Source organism: Hibiscus syriacus, unplaced genomic scaffold (genome assembly GCF_006381635.1).
Source record: "Hibiscus syriacus cultivar Baekdansim isolate YM2019G1 unplaced genomic scaffold, ASM638163v2 tig00112738_pilon, whole genome shotgun sequence".
Taxonomy (NCBI): Eukaryota; Viridiplantae; Streptophyta; class Magnoliopsida; order Malvales; family Malvaceae; genus Hibiscus; species Hibiscus syriacus.
The window spans coordinates 5,839,991-5,853,654 of NW_024063392.1; the positions used below are offsets into that span (position 1 = coordinate 5,839,991).

Sequence of the window (13,664 nt, forward strand, 5' to 3'; positions counted from 1 at the left end):
TAAAATACCAAAATAAGTATTTAAGGGACTAAAATATAATTAACAGGAATTGAAAAGGCTAAATAGTAAATACAGAAAGTTAAAGGACCAATATAGCAAATATAGAAACCTAAAGGACTAAAATAGATAAAATAGAAAGTTAAAGGATTAAAAAAGTAAAAATCAAAAGTTAAGGGTCTAAATAGAAATTACATATATTTAAAGGACTAAAATGGTATTAACATAAACTAAAAGGGCTAAACATTAATTACAAAATAAACCAGAGCCCACATCACAAATATTAAATAATACCAGTACCAGTGTCCATACTTTTTTCACTGTGGAAAACATTAATTTAAGGTTATCTTTTGAGTGAGTTTTAATATATTAATTTAGTAATTATAGGCGTCTAATGATTTATTTTTTACGTTACGATATTATTAAATTAAAAACAATAAATATATTACATTTATTATTATCTTTGGTATATTGTTAAATTTAAATTCTAAATATTATTTTATAAAATATCAAAACAATCAAATAATTTTTGTGCAAATGAAATTATTAAATTAAATTGTAGGTGAAAAACATGAAACACTATTAAAAAATTGAAACATAAATTACATAACTTTAAAAAAAGTATCGATCTTTTTTATAAAAAAGTATAGACACTTTCAACATATTATAGTGTAATAGGTAAATTTGCAATGCTATCGGTATAAATATACCGGTTTACTTATAAAATAGGTCAATATAAGCGCTACCTATTACATTATATAAGCGCTACCTAATATGTTATTGTACTTTATAATATTTCCGGTTAAATAATATAACATAATCAGTCTAAATTTTAACCGGTCACTTGTTTAACCGGTCATGCTGTATATTAACCGTTTTTTAGGCGCCGCACCAGAGAACTATCCTTGATGATGAGTTGAATCGAGAATGCAGGAAGCTAAGCAATTCCTTCAATCACGCCGGGAAAAGAAGAAAGTGAACCTTATTGGAAATAGCAACTACCAAATCATACCTAACTTCCTTTCCTCATTCACCAATCTCTCTTCGTTTTTCTTCGACGCTTCTATTCACTTCTTCTTTATATACATTCATAGTAATCGTCCAAAGTAATTTTTTTCATATTTTAATTAAAGTATCTATGATACTATTATATTATCTTTTAATCTATTTAAATTAAATTTCCCAAACTTTATAGAGGAGTATAGCGATTATATCTAAGGATGGACATGACTCGGATCGGATATTTTTCATCCTAAATCCGAATATTCAATCTTTAAATATAATAGACAATTTTGTTTATTGTCCACCTATATTCATTTTTATTGAAGCGTACTTGATGTTATATCCTTTTATATATTATATTAATAATAATATCAACTAAATTAAATTTTATGGAATAAATTTTACATAATACAAATCTAAAATACAATAATATAATTTTTATATGAAAAAGAGAATTGCCTAAAATCAAACTCGAAAATATTTATGAAAGTTAAGATGATGCTCTTTATTATTATACTACAAATTTGATTATTTTAATTATAATTCTGATATGTAAAATTATATAATAGTGAAGAATTGCAACAAACCAACTATTTTTCAAGCAATTTTTTTGGAAATATTTTGTAAAAAATTAGAGTTTTAAATCAAGATAAATAATCAAAGTTCCATAGGTTTCATTAAGTTTAAAATCAAAATCAAAGTATTATTACTAAATACTAACCCTCTTTAAAGAAATAAACAATCGATCGTTTACCAATCTATAAAGTGCAGGTGAGCAACCGTTATTCCATATCGCGTGGTTATTTTTAGGGTAAAGAATGCAAATGGTACATCGATTATAGAGTATTTTTTATTAGGTTCCTCGACTATTGAAAGCTATAAAATAATTTTCGACTGTGGAGTGTTGTTTCGTTGAGTCTTTCAACTATTAAAAGTTACAAAATAGTCACTCGACTATTCATTATGTTCCAAACTCGTCATTTTCCGTTAAAAATTGGTGGTTGTTTAAGCTCGAGTTAACATGATAACTGAAATATGATAGTCATTTCTGATTTTTGGATCAAATTTTATCATATCATAGTCAATAAGTTAACATTCAACTCATAATATCGTCCATTTTTAACGAAAAACGACGAGTTTGGAACATAATGAATAGTTTAATGAGCATTGTGTAACTTTTAATAGTCGATGAACTAAAAAACCAATACTCCATAGACGGGTGACCATTTTATAGCTTTTAATAGTCAAGGGGTTTAATAAAATAGTATCCTATAGCCGATAGACTATTTGTGTTATTTATCATTATTTTTATTATATGTAAAATTACTATCATATTCATACACTAATAGATCCAAAAGGATTAAAACATCAAACACAATATAAGGATAAAGAAATAAGTTTAATCCTTTAACTTTCAAAAAATTATAAAATCATTCCTAAATTTTATTAAATCATTATAAAATAATCTAAATTTATAAATTTTTTATAATTATTATAATATCACAATGACAAAAAAAATTTATAATTATTATAATATCACAATGACAATTTTACAATAACTTGATATATATAATAATATTTAATAATTTTAAAAAATATAGTGATCAAAATTATTATTTAAAGCATAGTTTAGTAACTTTGGGTATTTTTACCTTAGCATTTGGATACGTGGCACTATTGAAGTATCATGTCAATGGCAGGGCTAAACCTATTCTGATATTTTTGTTTTATTTATTTTATTTTCAGAATCATAATTAATATTAGGATGGTAACGGGACGGTTTCGGGTCGGGAATTGGTCATCATCCTTGTTCCCGTTTAAAAAATTCGTACTCGTCCCCGCTTAAAAAGCCGCGGGGATTTAAACGGGGATTCTCATCGGGTAATCGGGAAAAATCGCGGGGAAACGAGTATCTCCATTTAGCATAAACAATTATTTAAACTGAAAAATTACCCTTTTAAATAACCGTTTACCTTAGATGGTTATTTTTCACCGCGGGAATCCCCGTTACCTTTTAAATTTCACACGATGACACGAGTTATTTAAAAAATAATGTCATTATCAGATCTAAACTTACTTGAAACGCCAAACACTACCAAATGCATCTAAAATATAAAAACAAAACAATTCAAATAGACAAATATAATGACAACGACTAATAATATAATGTTTCAACTTTCATAAACGAAATCCTAATCTCCTTTATATATATTTTTTAATTTAATTTAAATTTATTAATATTATATATATATAATAATTATTTTAAATATTTATCAGGCCGGGTATTTAGGTAATCTGGGCGGAGATTACCAAATCCGTCACCGTTTAAAAAATTCGATTTTTTTCCCGTCCCCGTTTATCATCCCTGAACCCGACCCGTTTAATTCGATTTTCGATTTTTTCCGACGGGTTCAATTTTTTTTGCCATCCCTAATAAATATTATGTTTTTTTGCCATCCCTAATTAATAACAGTTTTAATATCTAAAACATGCACATTTCATCATATTGATTTTAACTCAAATTAATTCAATAAATCTTTAATATTTAAAAATCCCATTAACATGGTTTCATTTTATTTTTAAAATTTTATTGATAATTTATTATTATTTTTAAATATTAAAAATTTATTGAATTGTTTCAAATTATGACTAATTTAATAAAATGTGTAAGTTTTTAGAATACAATAATTACTATATCATGCTACATTATAATTTTTATTAAGTCAACAGTCAAACTTAACATATGATATCAAAATAGAAATGAAATGCAAGTATAGATATGATTTAGAAAAAGTTGAATGACTAAAATAAAAATATAAGAATAGATAAAAAACCAAATATGCAATTTATCCATAAAGATTCAAAAAGAAGGTAAAATTTGAAAAAACAAGTGGCCGTTAGTAGCAAATAATAAATAAAAACTCTCTCTGGGAGGAAAAAGAAAAGTTGAAAACACCCTCTTGTACTTTGAATGCAACACAACAGATACGAAATTAAAAACCTCGTGATTCTTTGAGAGATAGAGAAAGAGACACCAAATCCAAACCCAATAGATATAATGAACAGTTCAGTAATGGTGACCAAAGGAGGCGGCTGTGGCGGTGGAAGTGGTAGAAGGCGAAGAGCTAAGAGCTGCGAAGATGCAGAAGAAGAGCAGAACAAGATTTCCGTCGCTGCGTTGCTTTTATCCGCTTTAAGGAAATCCATGGTGTCTTGTCGTGTTGATAGGGAAGATGAAGCGATGTCCTCCTCCGTCGTTCATCACACGGAAATTGGGTGGCCAACGAACGTTCGACACGTAAGCCATGTGACATTTGATCGGTTCAATGGGTTCTTGGGCCTTCCCGTTGAATTCCAAGTTGAGGTACCCGGTCGGGTTCCAAGTGCGAGGTATTTGTTCCTCTCATATTTTTTGTTTGTTTAAAGAAGATTTCAGCTGGGTTTTTAATTTTTTTTAGTTGCTTAAATTTGAAATGTTAGTATTTTTGTGCATTTTAGATCTTAAAGAGTAGATAATTGCTGATTTTTAGTAACCATGACTAAAAGAAAGTGGGAAAGAGGAAAACATCTGCATTTTTAACTAAATTACAATTTCTAGTAAGAAAAAAAAGTGATTTTTTAAATGTAAAATATTTTTTTTCTGGCAGTGCGACTGTATTCGGGATCTCAGCCGAGTCAATGCAATGCTCATTGGATTCAAAAGGGAATAGCGTTCCCACTATACTGTTGCTGATGCAGGAGCGGCTTTATTCACAAGGAGGGCTTAAGGTTTTCAATTTTATTATATTCCAATATTCACATCTATATGTGATTACCTGGTTATGATTTTAATTCTGTTTAATTGTTCTTATATTTTGATCAGGCAGAAGGGATTTTCAGGATAAATCCTGAGAATGGCCAAGAGGAGTTTGTAAGAGATCAGCTGAACTGGGGCATCGTGCCGGATGACATCAATGTCCACTGCCTTGCAGGCCTTATAAAAGCCTGGCTTAGGGAGCTTCCTTCAGGGGTGTTGGATGGACTTTCCCCGGAACAAGTTCTCGGTTGCGATAACGAAGATAAATATGTCGAACTAGTGAAGCAACTAAAGCCGATGGAAGCCGGACTGCTCGATTGGGCGGTTGATCTTATGACGGATGTTGTTGAAGAAGAGGAATCGAACAAGATGAATGCAAGGAATATTGCTACGGTTTTTGCTCCAAATATGACTCAGGTAAATATTTGGGAGATTGTTTGATCAATGATGTGCTTAAAATGTTCATATTAGGTTGATTGTCTTTTGTCTCTTGAAACAGGTGTCTGATCCATTGACGGCTCTGATGCATGCTGTTCAAGTTATGAACTTACTCCAGACCTTGATCATGAAAACACTACGGGAGCGTGAAGAGACTGCAAGTTTATCGTATGCATTTGATGGCCCTACGGATGATGAGTTTGATTGTCGTAGTCTGCAAGAGATGGATACGAGCTGTGAAGAGATATCAGATTACAGTAATTCCCTTTATGCTAACTCTAGCGGAGACGACAATGAATATGAAGACGAAAATGAAATTGAGCCATTAGGTGAAATAGCGGTGCACTTCTTGAGGCAACTGGAAGACGAGAATTCGAGCGTGAATAGGAGTTACAGAGAGAGCATTGATGATATGGAGATGACATAGGAAGTAGTGGAACCTACAACACTCCAATGGGGACTGCAGGTTGACTATGTTTAGAACAATATCGACGTCTCTTCCATTACGCTGTTTCTTTGGTAAACCGATAAAGTTGGATGGGGTTTCGGTTGGAAGTCTGATAGGGGAAGGCATTAGATTTTGTATGCTTGAATCACTGATTCAGCAAGGGCTGAACTTGTGTGTGCGTGTGTTGTTTTTGGCATGTGTTCTTTCAGGTCCCGAAATTAGGGGTAAAATTGGGGCCGATGTTACTGTTAAGTCTCTTAGATGCATGAAGGCAGATGTGCAAATGAGGGATTTAGATTCAGCTTTATAGGGAAGCTGTGGTTGATTTTCAGTGTTGAAGTTCAAGTCATTTAGACTTGGTTGTACACTAGCTAACTTGACTATTTGATTGTCTTGTAATCTCCTTTCTATCATTGTATTATAGTTTATGTTATTCGGATATATATATATATAGATATCAGCTTTGTTTCTAATTGATGTATGGAATTTGTCTTGCAAAACAAATTGAAGTTGAATGAACACATACCAGAAGAGACTGCCCCATCTGTAAAATCAGAGGTTTGTTCAACTAAGTTATAGGCGTACATGTGAAATTGTTCTTGCCAGTTCGTTGACGATGATAACATGTGCCACTTGGAGATCAACTATGCATTCGGCATCCCCAAGGACTGCGCTTCAAAGACACAACCTGATGATGAGGTCCATCAATCAATGTTCTTATGTAGTGTTCGGGCAGTCTAATAAAGAGTAGACGAATATTGTAGCTGAAATTTATATCTTTTTAAAGTGAAAGTTATAATAGCTGATCGAAAGATACTGTTATTTAACTCGGTCACTTAAATGTATTACATCATATTTTTGTGATTACAGTATAGATTGAATGATTAATTTGTTATAAAATAAAAATATTGATAAATAAATATATTAATAATTGTTCCGTTATTTTTAAAATATTAATATTATAAATAAAAATTTATTCATATTTAAATGATCATTCAATGTACTCTGCCCAATAATAAACCTTTTCTGGGTACTTTTCACTTTATTATTTCTATAGATAGAAAAATAAACATAACGTGCATCTTCCATCGTATTAATTTTAAAGGTAAATTATGTATTAAGTAACTAAAATATCAATTTTAATTTATTTTAGTATATAAATTTTTAATTTTTTTAAAAGCATATATAATGTTTAGTTTTTGTTTTATTTTAGTATCAACCGTTAAAAACTTAACGTTTTTAATACCTAAACTATCAGTTTTGATATGTTTTAATACCTAAGCTTTCATATTTTTTTTTCAAAAACTTAACGTTAAATTTTGAGCGTAAGTATTAAAATGAAATAAAAATTAAACTTTAAATATAATTTTAAAAAATTGAAAGTCTAATTAATAAAACAGACCAAAACTAATAATTTAAGCATTACACGCGTAACTTACCCTAGTTTCAATCACGTCAAATTAAAATTGTTAATTCAGACTCCAACCTGGAAATTTAGTTCCTTCTTCTTGAACTCAAATTTTACCCACTCCAATCTAATCACAAAAATTAATTCAAACTTATCTAATTTGTTTAGTTTTAAACTTGAAATAAATTAAATAAATAATTGAAAATGATTAGAAACTGCAATGATTACAACGTAAAACAATTTGATTCCAAAAATTTTAAATCTCAGTACGAATGAGATTTTTGTGATAAAATAACTATTGTTATTTTCGAGTTGATACACTAAAAATATCAATACGTTCGATATCTTATGATTGAGAGTTATTTAAACAATTCCTATAAAAAAAAAAAGAGTTATTTAAACAACACTGCCTTACTGACACGATATTAATAAAATAAAAACTTCAAATCTAAGCTATCGATTGTGCTTTAGGCACAAGGATTCCTGATCTGAAAGCTGTCATGGCTGTTATTCTCTTTTCATAAAAACGCCAGAGATACATTTTCTTCTCCGTAATAATAGCTCTCCATTACCGAGTTGATGTATGCTCTGCGGGTTTAATTGTATGAAAACGCTAAACCCACGACATTAATCTATAATCTAATAATTCTCGGAGAAACAAACTAGAATTTCTATAATCCATCGATTCATTTGTATGTTTTCTTCTCATAGATAGATAGAATCATGTTTATCTATATGCAACTAGCACCAATTTCAAACAAAAGAAGTAAAATATACGGAGAACATGGAGAAGGCATAAACAGGAGAGTCGGGAAAAAGGAAAGAAAGAAAAACCCAGATTTTCTAAGAGGCCAAACACGCTTCCCAAAACAGCCTGTTCTTTTCCGTCTCATTCATGGTTTCGTTGGGGTTGTCGACGGAAACAGCCAAGGATGGTTTCTTTTCTTTGGCCACAAAAATACCATTAATAATTTGATCTTCCCTGCAACATTTCTTATACAAATGGACCTCCCTTTGCTCCACCACTCCATCGTCGTCGTCATCATCATCAAAGTCAAGGCCAACATCACCACGGATATTAGCAAATTTGTTTTCTAAGCTACCAGTCTCTATAATACCAGGAAGAAGAATATCAGAGCTACACGACTCAGCATCATCGTCATCGTCTTCACCGTTGATATCCGCCATGGCGGCATCGAAATTACAACCGGATTCCGAATCGCCGGTAGCCTCGAAGAGCAAGAAAGAAGACACGTCAACAAGTGTACTTCTCCTAATACCCATATCTTTAGTCAAACAACAATTCCCAAAGAGAAAACAAATAAAGATTTATCACTACTGACTCTGTTGTATTAGGGATTGTCTCAGGAAAGGCGGGTTAATATACGGTTAATATACAGCATTATCGGATACATTAAAATGTATTTAATAAATTCGATTTAGCGGTACCTATTATGTTGACAACTAATAATGTTTTAGGTAGAAAATATGAAAAACTATTAAAAAATTTGGTAACCGGTAAACTTTGGTTATCGGTAAGTATCTATCCTTTTTATAAAAGTGTCCATACGTTTAACATATCAAGTAAATTTTACCGGTTTTGTCATAATGAATCTGGTTTTGTCATATTTTTACCTGTTATATTGTAAATTATCTATCCTTTTTATAAAAGTGTCCATACTTATTTCACTGTGAAAATATATTTATTATTATCTTTAGTTAATATTGTTAAATTTAAAATCTAAATAATATTTTATAAAATATCAAAACAATCAAATAATTTTTTGTGTAAATGAAATTATTAAATTAATATTGTAGGTGGAAAACATGAAACACTATTAAAAAAATTGAAACATAAATTACATAACTTTCAAAAAAGTATATATCATTTTTATAAAAGTGTCCATACTTATTTCACTGTTGAAAACATATTTATTATTATATTTGGTTAATATTGTTAAATTTAAATTCTAAATAATATTTTATAAAATATCAAAACAATCAAATAAAATTTTGTGTAAATTAAATTATTAAATTAATATTGTAGGTGGAAAACATGAAACACTATTAAATAAATTGAAACATAAATTACATAACTTTAAAAGCAGTTTTAAATCCTAAAAAGTGTCGATACTTTTAAAAAATATATCGATCCAAAACGATATACCAGGTAAAAATATGATAAAACCGGTAACAAAATGATAAAACCGGTAAATTTAAAAGTGTCGATACGTTATATAAGGATCGACACTTTGTGAATTTAAAAGAGAAGCAGTTATAGCGCCTATAATGTGTCGATACTTTAAAAAAATATATCGATCCACAACGATATAACAGGTAAAAATATGATAAAACCAGTATCAAAATGATAAAACCGGTAAAATGATACCGGATATATTGAAAGTGTCGATACTTTCGTAAGTACGTGTAATAAATTATCGACACTTTCAAAGAAATAGGTAATTATCCTTTCGAAAGTATCGACACCTGACATAAAAGTATCGACACTTTTGTATTTGTATCGATTAAATATAAATAACATATCCGATGAAAATATAAAGACCATAGCTAAATATCCTCTGAAAAAAGATAGAACGGACGAGTTTTTGAAATCGAAGAGTAATTGTTGCTGCATTTCAGAAGGCGTTTCTAAAGCGAAGTTTGTTTGTTTGTTGCTGCAGTCGAATCGAAAAGTATGTTGTCGAAACCCTAATTTTTTATTATTACAGTAATCGCGATAGGGTTTTTTATGTGTTGTTTGGGGTTTTGGAGTAAGGAAGCATTTGGGACCGATTGCAGGTAGAAATAGATATTCAAGGAAAAATATAAATGTCGATACTTTTATTAAATATTATAGGTAGAAAATGATATTATAGGTTGTATAAATGTGCCGACACATTTTGGTGTGGCCATTCAAATTCTTTGAAGAAAACCGTTTTACCACAAGAGTAGTTATCTATATTTGTATATTGAAAAGTGTATGTAACAAAATAATTTGATTTGCGTAAACTGATATATGAAGGAAAAATGGAGTCAATGGGTTGGAAAATTGTTGGTGGAGCAGATGACTTTGAAATTGAGGCCGAGACTCGAAAGCAACCAAAGGGTGGATATATGTACTTCTAGTAAGTATCAATGTCTTTTTGTTATTATTGTTGAAATGGTAATTGGATTAAAGTATCGATAAACTTTAAATGGATTACAAATTTTAAATGTTAACAGTATGGCCGAATGCAAAAGGATGAAGGGAGATGGCACACAGAGCGGTTCGGTATGTAAAATGAAATTGACATTGAGTAGTATTAGTATTTAGTGTTAATGTATTGATTAAGAAACGTTTATGTTTAATATTAGGTGAAAAAAGATGTGAGGTCCAAATGGAATTCAATGAGTGATGCTGAAAAGGAACCTTACATCACACAGTCAAGGAATGATAGTAAAGAATACAAAGAACGGAGGAAAGCACATGAAAATAAGGTATTCATTAAACTTGTAAATACGTTGATACAAAATATATAAGAACTATAACATTATATATTTTAAAAATATAGGAAGTGTCGACAAGATGCAGCATTAAAGGGTGAATTTATTAATTAAACACCTTAAGGAGAAAGGTCAGTTGAATGTGCTGGGAGAAATAGGTTTTGGATCGTTGATCGGAGTAAGGGATCGACCTATTCGGAGGGAATTGTGTCGATCCTTGATGGCACAATTTGACGTCAGTCAATGTATGGCTAAGTATGGTGATTATTCATTCCCTCTGGGGGTATCGACTGCTGCAGCCGTATTGGGGTACAAAACAAAGGCAAAAGTGTTATAGAAGTATGTAGGAGTAAGAACTGGAAAGCACTTGCCTCCAAATATGGTTTGAATCATAAGGTGACATATACTGAAGTTGAAGAGGATATCAAAAGTGGATCTTACTTGGGGGATGAGCTGAAGGCCCGAGTTCTATTGTACCTTGTCGGTATATTTCTTTGTCCAATGGGTGATACGTCAACGAACAAGGAATATATGAAGCTCATTTGCGATGAAGGCTTGAAGGGTGAATTCAATTGGGCTGAATATATCCATTCGAGATTGATTGAATCAATTATCACCTTTAAAAAGGGCAGCCAGAGATACCTCAAAGGGTGCATAGCAATCTTAGAGGTAAATGAGTTGAATCACTTTTTTGTGTTTTTATATAAAAATATAAATTTTATTATAAATGCAGGTTGCACTGTTCGATTTTTGGTCGGGCTGTGAGGCAGTGCCGGCTTATGAAAGAACCGGAGTGGCACGCATCCGTGCATGGGGGAAGGAAGAGGTGGTTAGAGTGATGGTGAAGTTGAAGTTGGATAGAGGGAAGAAGCAAGAAATGGTAATAAATGTAATTAAATAATATTAAGAATATAATCAATGTCTTAATATTGTAATTTAATTTTTTGAAGGTTATTGGCAAGGATGTAGAGGAGGCAGTGGAGGCAGAGGAGAAGAAAGGAGGGATGGTTGTATTGGGGGATGAAGGTGAGTGGGACGACGGTGAAGCAAACAGAGTAACTTCGACATTTTGATGTCTGAATTGGCTGATATCAAAAAAATCCAATTTGAAATCATGCAAAGACAATCAAGAGTCGAAGAGAAACTTGATCAAGTCGTAGAGAAACTCGAGAGGCATAAGGGGGTAGTGGAAGGAAAAATAGATGGAGTGGTGAAAGAAGTAGAGGTGTTGAGGGTGAAGTGGTGAAAGAAGTTTCGGTGTTAAGGGGTGATATTAAGATGGTGACGGAGAAAATTTGAGGGAGTGGTGAAGGAGGTTGTTGATTTGAGGAGTGAACTTACGGGGGTGAAGGGGTGGTTGATAAATACTCGGATGAAGGAGCTCAATTGAAGGGTGAAATAAAAGATATGAAGAGCTATGTAGAAAAAAAGTACGATGAACTGAAAAAATATGAAGAAGAAAAGAGGGAGGAGGAAGAAGAAGAGATGGAAGAAATGAGGAGGAAGGAAGTCGATGTCATTTATACACCGGAGAGTGTTATAGCAGCAGTTTTGGATTCGGAATATCCTGCACCCCAGAAGAAGAAGCAGAAGGTAAGTTTAATAAAAGAATACTTAATTTGATTTTTATTATGTTGTTGTGACAAAAATTTGTATGCAAAATTGTAGGTTGAAAAAGCGGACATTCCAACCGGAATTGATGACATCGAAGCTGCAATTTGTGATTATTTATGGAATAGCGAGTTAGAATCGGGGTAAGTGAAATATATTGTTTTGTGAGTGATATTTAAATATTTCATGACAAGATATTAATCCTAATGATTCATACAGATATTCTGTAATATCAATGGGAAATCAATTCGCTACTGTATACGACGTTGCAACGTTGAAGCCTACGGAATGGGTTGGCGGTGTGGTAAGTAGAAAGTAGAAAATAAATAAACTTATTGAATATGTTCTGATTGTGTAATTAATTTTGTTAGGTTATCGATTTGCTCGCCTGGACCATATGCTACGATTCTCAAAAGTCACACCGGAGGATTGGCTACCTTCCATACCTCTTAGTGGTGAGTTAAATTAATAAATATTGAAAAGTAGTGTTATAGACGGTAAATTAATAATGTTTGTTGCGTAATTACAGCAACAGGCGTTGGAAGCCAACAATAAAGAAAGTGTTGAGAATATTTCTACCTTCTGGGGTGTCATATTGGATAACTATGTGAAATTCACCGACTGTGAGAAGGTAAGACACCATACCAATTGCAAATGATGTTTTCGGATATAGAATGTTGAATTTTGTCAAATTGGGTGTGAAATTTGTTGCAGATAATGATCACAATAAACTACCATAATTCACATTGGTATCTGTTGGTGTTGGATATGGTAGATCATGTTGTAACAATATATGATAGTATGTTTACAACTGAAGCAGCTAAACAGAGAGTGAAGGATGCTAAGAGATTGGTATGTATGTATGTATGAAAGGACATTATGTAAATTATAATGCATAATTTTTTTGGTGCATAACTTCTTCTATTTTAATGCAGATTAAAATATTAGATTCTTATAATAAGAAACGCATTTGGGTTGAGTCATGTGGATCTCTAGGAAAGTATCCCTTGAAAAATTTCAAATTTGTGGAGCATAAGAAGAATAAGCAATTGAATGGGTATGAGATGTTATCACAAATAGAAAGCTTAATTTATGCAATATTCATCATAATTGACATGTGTGGTTTTCAAATTTTGTAACAGATATGATTGCGGCATGTATGATGATGTGGATGGAATCGATCGGTTCTACAGGGGCAACTGGTGATTTTGTAAGTGGATAGAAAAATTGTTTGTGGTAAAATTGTTAAAAGTCGTAGATTGAATGCTGTAGTTGACAATACTTAACGTTCTGACAATTTGAATATAGGTTGTTGGAGACTGGGATCGATCGCGAGTATTAAACGATCTCGTAAGCCACAATCAAAATGAACGAAGACATGAGATAACAAAAGCTGCAATATTACATAAGAATAACAAAAGGATGCAATGATGTAAATGTCGAGTTAATTTTGTATAAGATTTATAATTTGTATACGATTT

General features: G+C 31.4%; 2 protein-coding genes across 2 annotated transcripts; one reads left to right on the top strand and one right to left on the bottom strand.

Annotated features, from left to right (window-relative positions):
* The first annotated feature begins 4,042 nt into the window (after positions 1–4,042).
* LOC120182781 (rho GTPase-activating protein 2-like) lies at positions 4,043–5,965 on the top strand. Its single transcript, XM_039187650.1, has 4 exons — positions 4,043–4,389; positions 4,647–4,767; positions 4,862–5,212; positions 5,295–5,965. Exons 1-4 carry the CDS (start codon positions 4,058–4,060, stop codon positions 5,658–5,660), a joined length of 1,170 nt encoding a protein of 389 aa, XP_039043581.1. The 5' UTR covers positions 4,043–4,057; the 3' UTR covers positions 5,661–5,965.
* A 1,967-nt stretch (positions 5,966–7,932) lies between these two features.
* LOC120183078 lies at positions 7,933–8,373 on the bottom strand. Its single transcript, XM_039187861.1, has one exon. The coding sequence runs from the start codon at positions 8,371–8,373 to the stop codon at positions 7,933–7,935; it is 441 nt and encodes a 146-aa protein (XP_039043792.1).
* Positions 8,374–13,664: the final 5,291 nt, after the last annotated feature.